Raw genomic sequence first — 13036 nt, 5'->3', positions numbered from 1 at the left:
CGTCACGCACGACTCTATCAGCTCCTAAATCCTTTTACGCACAGCGCAAAGAAATCATCTCAGACAATCTAAGCACATTATTGAACACATTCTCTCCACATTCATTACGCAAACAGAAGCACAAAATCACACTTTTTTCTCCATCTCCAACCTTTTTACGCAAACCACAAGGAAACAATCCAAACCATTTACACGTTATTAAACAGTTCTCCAAATCCATTACGCACAGAACTCACGATCAAAGTAACACTCTGAATCCACACCACCTTACAAACAATACTACAGTGTGACATTAAACTGCATATATGAAAGTGCGCGGCGGCACCATGATCTTACTTTGAGCTGCAGACAGGATGTCCTGGTTACAGGTGTCCACATGTCCAGGTGCGCTCTGGGGTCGTGGAAATAAAGTCTCTAATGAGAGGACGGATGTCCAGAGAGTTCATGATGTCTGTGTTGGCATACATCAATTAATGGTCTGTGAGTCTTTTCTGGGTCATCATGGTGCTGCGTGTCTTCAAAAGACGTAAGGCTGAGAACGTGCGCTCAGGTGAGGACACAGAGACGTGAAGGCACAGACGGAACTCAATCAGTGTTTCTGTCACTGAAAACATGGCTCTTGTTTGTTACTGGAACTTAGTCCAACACGATGCTACATGTTGAACTGTGACACTCGTAGCCCGAGCAGGGAACCTTTTCACTTCACTCGGCGTCTGCAGCCACGAGCCGGCCTGACGCTGACAACGTAACCTACGTCACCTTGTGTTGATTAGGCCTGAAAATAATTCAATCAAAATCAAGAAATACATGTAATAGCCTACGCATGTCAAAATATTTTCCCATTCATAAAGGAATGGCAAAATGGAATTTATCAATTCTGCAAAAATATTTGTAATAATTAAAAAAAATAAAGAAAAGCTCCCCCTCGCCACTAGGGGGTGCTGTAGCACTCCCAGCACCCCCACTTCCTGCGGCCATGCTTTATAGTTACTCCCCTCTTACTGTATATGGTCTTACACCTGTGCAAATGGCATTAAATATTAATCAGTGGTTCTGAACACATCTGGCCTCAGGACCCACCTCAAACTCAATCCAAATGTTATCATGTTATTTTTCGACCAATCAGGTTTATTTAATGGAAAATTGGGATCTCAGTCGTTACACAACATGTCACTGAAGCAAGAAAAGGAAAAAACAGATCACGTTTAAAGACTATTTAACACAAGTCACGCGAACAATGGCTCCGTGACTCACTTCTGGGTCCACGACCCACCAGCTGAGAACCACTGATCTGTTCATGTTCTGTTAACTTGTGTTTTGTTTTGTTTTTTAAATTCAGATATAGGACGGTGGATAAAGTTGAAAATTGGGGACAGAGTGAGAGACGGGGGAATGACATCTGAGAAAGGAGCCACAGGTTGGACTCGAACCCGGGCCGCCCGCTTGGAGGACTATACCAACCCCGAGCCCACCGGCGCCCCCGTTTATTCTAAATGAGAATTAGTGTCAATGTGCCAGAAAAAGTATTCTTATCCTGCATGATGAAAGTGAATGACTCATGATGTCAGTCATTGTTTTTGAGCATTTTTGAACGACTGCGACCATCTGACTGATTTATGACGGGCTGCGAGATACCAAAACGTTCAGCGCTTAAAAGCTCCCGAAATGTGTTTTTACTTAAAGAGAAATAACATCTGATGAATGCCTGCGAGCCAAACATCAATCATAAACAGCAGCGTGAACAACAAACAAACACGGAGCCTCAGTAGTCGAGCCGAGAGGAGAGAGAGAGAGCGAGCGAGCGAGAGAGAGAGAGAGAGAGAGAGCAAACACAAAGAGGAGCTGTGATTTTTTAAAAGCTATTGTTCATTGACTGAAGAACTCCCCGGCCCTCCTTCAACCATCAAATAAAGTCGGATCCCACTTCCTCTATATCCCCCTAAAATCTTTTTAATGAGACCAAATCCTTTTAAATCGTGCCCTCACTGCCCAAGTTATGGATATAACTGTGTGTGTGTGTGTGTGTGTGTGTGTGCAGTTTTCTCCTTCTGTCGGGCTCAAAAGAGAAGAGCAGCAGTTTCCTCTGAGGGAGAAATCACATCAAAGACATGAAAAGACCAAAAACACGGAGCGTCAATATCAGGCTGAATGAGTCTCATCTCAGCGGAGAGCGTGAACGTCGGCGTGTGAATCTGAATTTACAGCCTTGAAGATGATTAGACCTGAACTGCCCCTGAACTATAAATGAAGAAATCTTTTTTTTTTTGTCCAGTAAATTTCACCTGACAGACTCGGAGCTTGAGCTAAAGTGGACCTGAATATAAAAACCATGACCACGATATCGCCGGGGTTCATATTTTATATCACGTATAGTTTCCAGACCAGTGAGCTCCATTTTTAATGTGCAATTTCATTTCACCGCAACGGTAAATTAAATGACAACATCTAAATTGTCCAGAGAGGAATGGCTCCAAAATGATCTAATTTAATAATGAAGAAACAATTTATGGCTTCAATATTTCTTAAAAAGTAAAGTTCAGTCTGTGGCAAACTAGGAAAGAAGAAAGTGCCTTCACTGGAGAAAAGAAATCTGCTTTTTCAGGAGAGATTTAGAAGAGAACGATCGCAGAAACACATGAGAAGTGAAGTGTTAGAGAGGGGAGAGCAGGCCCATTTAAACCTCGGCTCACCGTTCTGACTGACGCTGACAGAATACTGATCTTATCATCCTGTCATGTCACAAAAGAAAACCTTGAACATCTGCTGCCGTTGTTTCAGACTCTTAAATTCACGATTGGTCTTCGTGTGTGTCGTCCCCGTGCAGAACTTACTCTGACCCTTTTTGGACTTTTAGTGCTACCTGAGAAGAAAGTCATAAACAGTGAGAGAGAGAGAGAGAGAGAGAGAGAGAGAGAGAGAGAGAGACAGAGAGAGAGAGAGAGAGAGAGAGAGAGAGAGAAGGCTATTTGCCTAAACAGGAGCATCACATCAGTCCACCTACTTTGCAATACAAACAATATGCAAGCGATCAGCTGGCCAATCGAAACATGACATCATGATGTTGCAGAAAATCAAATGAAAGCGAGTCCTTCTTCTTTTTCTTTTTTTTTTTGATTTAACTTTAATCCCTGGGAGGATTTCAGTGCATCGCTCCTTTCTGACGTCGTGCACAGTTAGTTAAAGGTGACACACGATGATGTGAGCACGCAGGATAGGGTCACATAGGGTCACATTTCATATACGATATATATCTCATGCAAAGATGAGCATCAGCTTTCAAGTACCCACTTATGTTGTTGGTTTTTTTTGCCTGAGAGTTAATGAGCATGCACATGTGTTTGTCTGCATGCATATTTATTCTCAACCCACATCCGGCTGCATCTTGTACTTCTTTAGGTTCCATATGTCGAAATAGTTTTTGTTTTACTAGTTCGGGTTGCTTTGAGGAAAATAGGAAAGGTCACGTCTGGGCCTCCAAAGACTGAGTAAGCTTGTGTTTAACCGTCGGCTTGAACGTCGAGGCTTTAAAATATGCATATGTGTCAAATGGGACACAAACACAAAAGAAGTCATGCATAAAAAAAAAGGACGTCTTGCACATCCATTTTTAAAAGTTTCCTCTCGTTTGTGTCAGACTGAAGATGAGCGTCTTCATCTGACAAGTGGGTCAGAGAGGGAAAACACGGTGACCCATTTCAGCCAAGGACGTCCAAGCTGTTTACTCATCTGTGGCCTAAATAAGCAGCGTCTAGAGCCTCACTAACTGCAGCCTCCTCTGCTGCTGTGTTTGAGAGCGACACCAGGTGACCCCTGAACGATTGGATTGTCGGTTTGCTATGTGTGCGCAGGCGGATGGAGGCGTGGACTGACCTTGTTTTCTCCTTCTTTTCTTTTTCATGTCGTGGGGTGAGCACGCTGTCTGCAGCCTCTGATGTCAAGGAGCGACGCTATCAAAGAGAGACTGACTTTAAAGAGCTCAGGCTGTGAACGACTGTAAGTGCATGTTTGCATTCAGATGAGCCGACATGAAGGGGCGTTTTCATTTTGGCGATAATAAGCGCGCACGCACCAGCAGTGCACATAAACACAACCGAGCCACGAGCCAAGAGGAACTCTGAAAAAAAAGGAAGAGCAGCTTGAGGATTTATAGCGACAGCACGAGTGCTTTTATAATGTCTGAGCAGGACACACTGATGGTGATCATGCTTCATATTTGATTTTTCTTCTGAAGTCACGTTTCAGGATCACGCGGGTTTCTGTGAGATCTCGTGTCTGTGGAATCGTCATCTGGTCAAGTCGTCTCGTACGTGTAAAAACGTGTTGTGTGTCTGCCGTCTCACAAAGTCGTCTGATGTAGATGGACTAAATCTCTCCTGGTCAAACCCACATGGTGGATCATGATTGGCTGGATTAGTGGTCAGACTCTTTGGACGACTTTTCACTGAAAGGTCACAACATCAAAATAAGACGAAGTTTAAACGTGGGCTGAAAACATCAGAGATGTTCTTCAGAGTTTTGAAGGGCTTCTTTAAATTAAATAAGAAAAAAAAAAAAGCAATGTGTTTGATATGAACAATTTGAAATCGTTGTCGCCATGACATCCTTCCGAGAAGATCCTTTCACTCCTGACACACCTCACACGACTGGAAAGACCGGCGAGGTGATCTTTGTCAGAAGATCAGCCTCGTCTTTGTCTAATAAACTTTCTGAGATCTGTTTTTTTATTCTATGACCACAGCTAAAGTTACAGTCACTCATCCTCCAGCTCAGGGCCCACACACTTCACCTTCCCCCTCTATTATCCATTACCTAACACCCTCACACACACACACACACACACACACACACACACACACTGGTACCTGACAGTGCTCTGTAATTTACAGGGACAAAGAGGGAAAATGAGGGTCCCATTGAGGAGCAGGTGGGTGGGTTGATCTAATGAGTGAGCCCATTGTGGAGGATTAGCACTCTGTCACGGTGCAGGATCACAGTGAACAGCTCATCCCCTGCCATCGCACGAACACCACCACACGTCCCCGCCCACACACATCAAGATCTGACGGCCTGTGGCCCTTTAGCGTGTATCGGTACGCCTCGAGGACCACTCGCCGCCCCTGCAAGAACAAAAAAAAAAAAGAACCAAAGCAGCAATTAAAGGAGGGGTTTAAAAATGTCCGACCTTTAGACGAAACACTCCCTCTGGCTGCTCTTTGACAGCACACAGCTGAAACTCGGAGTTTCTTTTAAGACCAAAACAAACACCGCTGATGTGCTTTTCTGCATCACATACGAGCTGTGACACAAACACACACACACACACACACACGACGTCGCAGAAACAACAAACAGAGCAAATGAGCAGCGCTGACAGGACGGCAGGTGGTCGAACACACGTCTAGAAAACGATCCACTGCTCATGGCTGCAAAGCCTCTGACAGGTGGTGCTGACAGATGCTGCGTCCATTCATAAAGAAACTCCACATTTATTTCTTCTTCATGTGAAAAAAAAAAAATCAACAGATGCATCAAATAGCTCAAACTACTCTGTATAGAAGCTAAGTTTAAAGTTTCTCCCTGAAGTTGTAATGTCAGGATTTACGCAAATCCAACTTAGTCTGCAAACATGCTCGCGATTTTAGACGCAACTTTGCAAATATAAAGTCTCAAAATCAAAACATAAGAAAACCAGACTGATGTTGTATCAATAGATTCAGATGTGCCGTACCTTTCTTTCACACTTCGGGGTCCGCCATGCTTTCTGAGAAAAGGGGCGTGGCTCTTCTGTCGTCCGTTTTAGATGATGATGAAAAATCCCAATGAACTTCAAAGTCTCAGCATTTTAATGCGTGCTGCTTGAAATGAGAAACCAGCCTCGTTATAACAATTTAAAACTCTCAATTGTTACGTCAGTTTTTTCACATATTTTGCCATTTTCCAGCTCATTAAACCAACATCCACCATCGTGGGCTCTGACCTTCTGAAGGATGTGTTTTCACGCTCTGACACGTCCAATTCAGTTGGACAATGTTTGGAAAAGTCTAAAAAGTAATTAAACAGATTCAACATGAACAACAGTAAAACACTGCGAGGTGACTAACACATTCGGAAGCTTATATTTAGAGCAGACATAATTATTGTTTCCTGGCGCGCTAACATTTATCTGCCTCTTGATGATGAGACGAAGAAGAGAAGCAGCCAAACTCTGTCAGCGTTTAAGGACGCTGCTCGTTGTTTTATCTGCTGAGACGACCTTTCAGCAAACATGAGGTTTATTCCAAGTCGTACTGAAGGATGAAAACGCCGTTACATCAGGCCCTCAGTGAGCTCCCTTTGAGGCTCACGGCCGGGTAATGTGTGAACGCTGTAATTAGCATTTATTTTGGGCTAAACAGAGCGGCACTTGGCTTTGACACGGCTGCAGGAGGTGACCGTGACTTTGAAAAAAAAAGGGGGGGGGGGGGGGGGGGGGGGGGGGGACGTGACGAGGGAGACCAATTAAAACCGGGTCAGAAGTAAAGATCAGAGGATGTGTCACTTTAAATGTCCCTTCCTTTTATGTCCAAGGGCTGCGATAACATGCTGTGAACATTGTTAAATCCATGCAGAGATATTTACTGTAAAGGATAAATGATCGAGAGAATCTTGCAAAGTCAAACACACGAGACGGAGCGAGTATTTTCTCCTCTACAGCTGCAGCTCTGAGCAGTCTGTATATTTATTGAGTCAAGCCTGTCACTATATTTCACCCCAAGAGAAATCTAATAACCTGTATATATGCTGTATATTGTTCAGGTTTCTCATAAAAGCATTCCTCACCGGGATAAGCTTTAATGGCTGTTATTTATATTTGGGCTGGGCAGGTTTATTCTGCGCGCCTACAGAAATCATTACACTTCCCCTTGGGGAAAGGCTCCAGCGATGCATGTTTCACTCTGCAGATGACTCAGCGATAATGCATTTCTCCTTCATCATTTCTCTTTTTTTTTTTTAGGTGGTGGTATTGGTTACCTTCCACAGGGGTCATTAAAAAAACAGCGAGGGGAGTCCAGGCATCAGAGGGTTTTCTTCCCCCCTGTAATGAGAAATTACAGACTTTGGATTATTGAATCCACCGAGGGAGTAAAAACACTGAAGACCTATTAAGTATTTAACACCATTTCGATGTGGAGCTACTGAAAGCCAAAATTCCCTCAAGGATCTTTACACTTCTCGCTCCACTGGTAAAGGAAGTTAATCAATACGTAGTTTGTGAAGTTATCAGGAACTTAAAAGCATTTGTAATGATATCGGAGGCTGCAAGCTCGACTGGAAACAAACAAATGGCTGATTGGCATTTACATGATACCGTGTGTGTGTGTATGTGCAAAAACACCTGTCGAACACAGACAGGTAACAGAACAGAAACACACAGCATGCAAACAGAAAGAGGAGTAAAATTATTTCACCTTGAGCTCTCTCTCTCTCTCTTTGTGCATTATCATCATCTGTAAAAGTTGTTTTCTAACCAAATATTTTTTGGGGATCTTACTGAGTGCTCAATTCTTCATTGTTGTTGGTGAGGACAGCCTGCTAATATGGACCCCTACTTCTGTGCCTCCACCACCGCACGACCTGCTCCGACCTCAGCCTCAGTGGCAAGGAAGGGTGGACAACAGGAATACAAAGGAACAACACTTCCTGCATACTTGCATTTCTGCAAAGCGTCTCGAGATAACGTTATGATTGGCTCTCGCTGCACAAACACTGATTGATTCATTGTTTTCTTTTCGTCTCTCTTTGACAAACACAAACATTTCCTCCTCAAACTGCTCTTCAGGTCCTTCGACAAGTTTCCTCCTCACATATAAACACAAGAATGTTTTGACTTTATGTGACCCCTAAAATAACAGCAATCCATATGCATGCTTGAACTCATTAGACGAGGTATTACAGTAAAGTATAACATATAATATGATAGACAACACAATGCTAATCAGATGATAGCGATCATATTTTGAGCGATTCTGCGATAGTTGATGTGCGATGAAATCTGAAATATAAGTTGCACCAGAAGGCTTTATCTGTTTTGGGGATTCACCTCAAAGGGGAAAAAAATCAGGCGACAAATTAGGAATTGGTGACAAATTCCAAACGGATGCAACAACAGAAATGTTCTGAAACTGGAAAATAAATTATAGAGCGAAAACTGAGCCTTGTGAAACTCTTACGCACGAAACAGTTTGCTTTTCTGCTCAAAGGTTTGAGTCATCCTGAGCTCATTCAAGGTCAGTTATTCAGCACGTCTGCAATTTGATATGAATATGAAAATGAAATCCTCTGAGAATCCTCGTCGAAGAAGTTAGTTAATTAAAACAGCTTATCCACCTCTACCCTCATTCACTCCAACCTCGCTCATCAGATTGAAGTTGGGCGGGATTGGTTATTTAAGATTGAAGTCTAATCGAGTTAATTTACATGATTGAATATGTGGAAATCAAAACGTGAAACACACATCATTTCCCTTCGAATTATATTTAATAAAGCAAAATTTAATAAGCTGGAAAAAGACTGAAGATGGCTTCTGACAAGGAATGGAGTGAGCGTTTGAAACAAGCACCTCAGTCAACTAATTATGTGTGTATTGAAGATCTCAGGCAAATAAAAAGAGTGACAGAGAAACAGGTGGAGCATGTGACATTATAAAATCTGTGTCAGTGGTGTTTATTTTGAGCCTCAACAGGAAAGACAAGCTGAGATTTATGGACAACTTTATAGGTGACCCGTAGAGATCTTAATTGTGTTTCGATATTTAAAGAATGCACCGACCCAGACGTGAAGTTTACATGCCGTTTGTTGCAGCTCAGCACGCGACACTGATGTGGTTTTCCGGGATTGAAATTTGAAGATGCGGTCAGACAGGAATCATTGACATTCATGCACCTGCTTCCACCACCTGTCACTGCTGGCAACGGAGCGGCCGGTTTGCTCGAACATCTGTTCCCACAGTTTGAGAGGCTTCACGTTTGTTTCCTTCCCAGTTTGCTGTTTTTTATTGTGTCGACACCTTCACGGAAACACATCTCAAATAACAACTCAAACTCAAATAAACACAAGAACTCAGTTTCAAGTTCAATAAAATAAGTTTTATCAATGCAGCACACAAGAAACACCTGTTCATCTGTTTACGCAGGTACACTTCTATGTACAAAACAACCCTTCACAAAGCACGGAAAAAAACACTGAACCTCTTTTGTGTTGGAATAAATAAATAAAGCATAAACACTCAGTAAATACATGTCACTAAAATAACATCAAAACACTTCCACTGCTTTCTTAGTCCCAGAAAGAAACAGTCATTGAGCTTATATAGTTAAAAAAAAACATTGGCACAGTGACCTCCTCACACACATGTACAACACCCGCATTCAGGTTGTAAGAGTTTAGCAGTTAGCGTGACAGTCTCAATATCTTCATAATGTTTTGAGTAATAAAGACTGAAGATCAGCCTCTTCAGTTTTTTACTGATTCAGGCTGCACATAGATAGCCTAGCATTTAATATATTAATGCTAGCAGCTCTGTGCAAGGGGATAGGACTATGGCATAGTAGCACTTTGAGCTAAATGCTAATCTCAGCATGCTAGCTTACTCACAATGACTCATCAAAAATGCAGATTTTAGGAGGTAAAATGTTTACAAAGCTCATCTTGTTAGATTTTCGTGGGAAGTTAAAATCAAATTGGCTGTTTTTCTAAATGAACACAATAGCCTACTATCCAGTCGCTACTAGATGTTAGCATGCTAATTAGCACTCAGCAGTTTGTTGGAGTGCGTCGGAGGCAATGGGGGAATTGCAGGAAAATGTCAAATATTTTATTAGTAAATCTTTGGGATTCATTTCTTCAGACTAAAATATAACTGCAGGCAAAGTGTTGCTAATCTTTTTAGCTTTACTTTCAGTGTGACTCAACATGAAGAAAATAGAAATGTAGCTGGTGAAATGCGTAGACAGTTTTAGAGGATCTATTAAATTATAAGTTCGAGAAACAGTTTTTCCTTTTGTCTACTTCCCTGAACTGAAACAAGATTTCTTTCTTTCTTTCTTTTATGAAGTTTTGTGCTAAAAAAGAAGAACATTAGCACAGCTGCAGCATCTCTGTTAAGACCAGATCTGTGCAGCTTTCTCCAAACAAAAAGGCTTCAGATAAAAATAAATAAACAACAGCTATAAGTGACTGACGCTGTCGCACCTCATCTTTCAATCCTAATATTGTCTGCTTCACGTTACGCTCGGCTTGTACATAAAACAGAGTGTGACTGATAAATGAGCGAGGGAGTGTTTATGTCGCCGCAACACAGACAATCGCCCACAAGAGAAAAGGACCTGATGTTTTGTAGGTGTTGACAGTATGTTCTCTTCTTTGTGGTAAATGTGATAAATATAGCGCTCAAGGGACCTGGGGAAAAAAAAAGTCAGCAGAGAGAGAGAGAGGTAAAAAATAGCGAGGGAGAAAAGAGGAAACGTAGCTATAGGGACCTCGTCAATAAAGACCACACACAAACACACACAGTAAAAGCCGGGGAAAAAAAGACATTGGACACCCAGAGGTGCCTCAAGCTAAGGTGCATGACAAATGTGAGACTGAGACAACACCATTTCTTCATCTCTTGTCTCGCTGTGTCCCCAGTAATTTTACACTCAACAAACTAAAAGACCACCAACATGTTTTTTTTAGAAGACAAAAAGAGGGAGGAATGCTTTCTGAGGCCAGCCTGAAAGTCTTTATCTTTGTCCAAGTGCTGGGGTTGTTTTTTTTAGAGTCTGAAATTTAGAAACACTCAGAGATACACAATGGTCTCCTCACTGGCCTCCTCCCCTCCGCTGTCAGTCTCCAAGGAGACCAAGGCGCTGAGGTCCAGATGAGGGTCATCAGGATGTGGCAGCACCTGATACGGGTCAGCTCCGCTCGCTGTTGAAGACCAGCTCTCCCCGATGAAGCTGTGGCTGTTCAGATCTGAGCGGGGATAGGAAACGCACAATTACTTTTTTTCTCTGTGTGAAAAAAAAGTAATACAGCTTCTGAACCTGATAAAAAAAGAAAATCAGACAAGCAGCTGGCTGAGAGTTGAGCCAATGAAAAAGAGTTTTAAAAAAAACTGCAGTTCCTTGAGTGGCCACTTGAGGCTTGTTCCAGAAGTGAGTCGATCACCGTTAAGGTTATCATTAAATTGTCAAACTTTACAGTAGAAATGAACACGTTCAAAGTGTGGTACAAATATCCTTTTGGTGTTTTAAAAAAAAAATAAAAAAATCTAATTTCTGTTTATTTTAGGGCGTTTTCACACCTACAGATCGTTTGGTCTGGTCTGAATGCTCCCTAATTGGTTGGAATGTCTTGCAGGAAATAAAGACTAGTTGACTCTTGCCTGGCTGTGGCTCCTCCGTTTTGGTAGGGTTGTTTGGTTCGCATCAGGGTTCGACTGACAGCTTTCAAACCAGCGCATTAACAGCTTAAAGTTAGCATATTTAGGAGTGCGTCATCGAGTGACAGCTAGGTGCCGTTAGCCGCCTGCTAATTTTAACATTAGCTCTTCTCTCTTAGACTTCATTACGTTTCTTCTCCTGCCTCCTCATCTACTCTGCAAGAGGAGCTGTCAATCATGACGTCACGTCCGCTCTTCATCACATCAGATGACATATTGTGCAGCTCCTCAGCAGGAGGAACTCTCAATCTGATGGCTTCATATCCCGGGAGCTCATGACCAGCGACTGAAGTTAGCTTATTCATAGACCTGGGTGATTTTCTGCACCTCCATCTTGTACAAACACGGTCACTTCTGTGTGGAGACGATGACCCCCAAAGAACCCGAACCCGATGCTTGAAGAGGCAGTGGTGATGTCTCAGTGATTACGTCCATTATCTGTATAGTCTATAAAATACATCAGCGAGATTCAAACTAAAGAGACTTCATCTTTTCCTGATCACTGATAAATAATGACCAGGACGAGCCATGTCGCCACTTGTTTAATGAGCTCAGTCTAATTGTTTCGCCCTCTCATCTAATCACAAACTGCATTCAGATCAGCCGCAGCTGCTGCAGCTCAGCCCGGTGCATCCCGCCTACACCCGAAAATGAAAACCTAAACCATTTGAGAGGCTATCCATCATTCCGCCTCCCACTTAGAGACGTCACTTTTGCTATTATCTTTTGTCAGCACGACTGGACGACACCTGCCTCCTCACTCTCGACGAGAGGAGATGAGGGGAACGGCGGACCGGAAACCAGGAAGGATGAGCAAAATATCTCAAGTGACAGAAGCGTTCAAGGAGATTAAAAAAAAAAAAAAAAAAAAAAAAAAGGGCTCAAACTTGAGCGTCTGCAAACAGACGGCCTGCAGGAGCGTGTTGGAGCTACATGTTACCTCCCCAGATTCACAAGTCCTCCTTCAAGGATCAATAACTTTACTGTTCAATTAAAAAAATCTCTTCTTTTGGGTTCTCTGTGTCTGAGAGTGTGTGTGTATCCTTTACATTTGTGTGCATACTGGGTGCCGTCTAGGATTAGGGCAGGTGTGCTGTCATGGTAACAGATGGCGTGAACTATAAATTGCCTCATTGTGTCCCTGTAGGAAAGTGTCTGTGTTTGATTAATTATATAAGAGAGTGATAGCGCTAGCTCTGTTAGCCACATATAGGCCTGTCCTCTGATAGATGAGACATCAGTGTGCAGCCAGATGATACACACACTCAATCTCTGTCTGAGAGCTTTAGCCGTAAAGAAATAAGCTTTATTAAGACGTCACAACACAGACAGCAGACGCAGCACATTCTGCCTTACACATGGATGGTTACACTGAATATGGGGACTTTTTCTTCTTCTGCCTAAACGACTGAAATGTCACCTCGAGATAAAAATGTGAGGAGTCTAGAACTGCTGACGATTTGGCAATGACTGGTCCTTTGTATTAAAGAATAACTTTTCCAACATGCTGTAAAAGTGTCCTGTTTAGTTTGGTGTCTTTATTGCTTCGTCTTCTTTGACTCGATTGAATTT

General features: G+C 42.5%; 1 protein-coding gene across 1 annotated transcript in view; it reads right to left on the bottom strand.

Annotated features, from left to right (window-relative positions):
• Positions 1 to 9103: 9103 nt before the first annotated feature.
• The window catches only part of arhgef28a (Rho guanine nucleotide exchange factor (GEF) 28a), a gene marked incomplete at its 5' end in the record, with an annotated part of 32879 nt that continues 28946 nt past the window's right edge, over positions 9104 to 13036 (bottom strand). Inside the window, one exon of the mRNA XM_079363768.1 lies at positions 9104 to 10995. Within this exon, the coding sequence (XP_079219894.1) occupies positions 10820 to 10995 (176 nt within the window). The 3' untranslated portion in view covers positions 9104 to 10819. The remainder of the gene's footprint in view (positions 10996 to 13036) is intronic.

The sequence above is a fragment of the Symphodus melops genome, assembly GCF_947650265.1.
Source record: "Symphodus melops genome assembly, chromosome: 16".
Lineage (NCBI taxonomy): Eukaryota > Metazoa > Chordata > Actinopteri > Labriformes > Labridae > Symphodus > Symphodus melops.
Note: the sequence above shows the minus strand (reverse complement) of the source record. Positions and strands in the feature narration are given on the sequence as shown.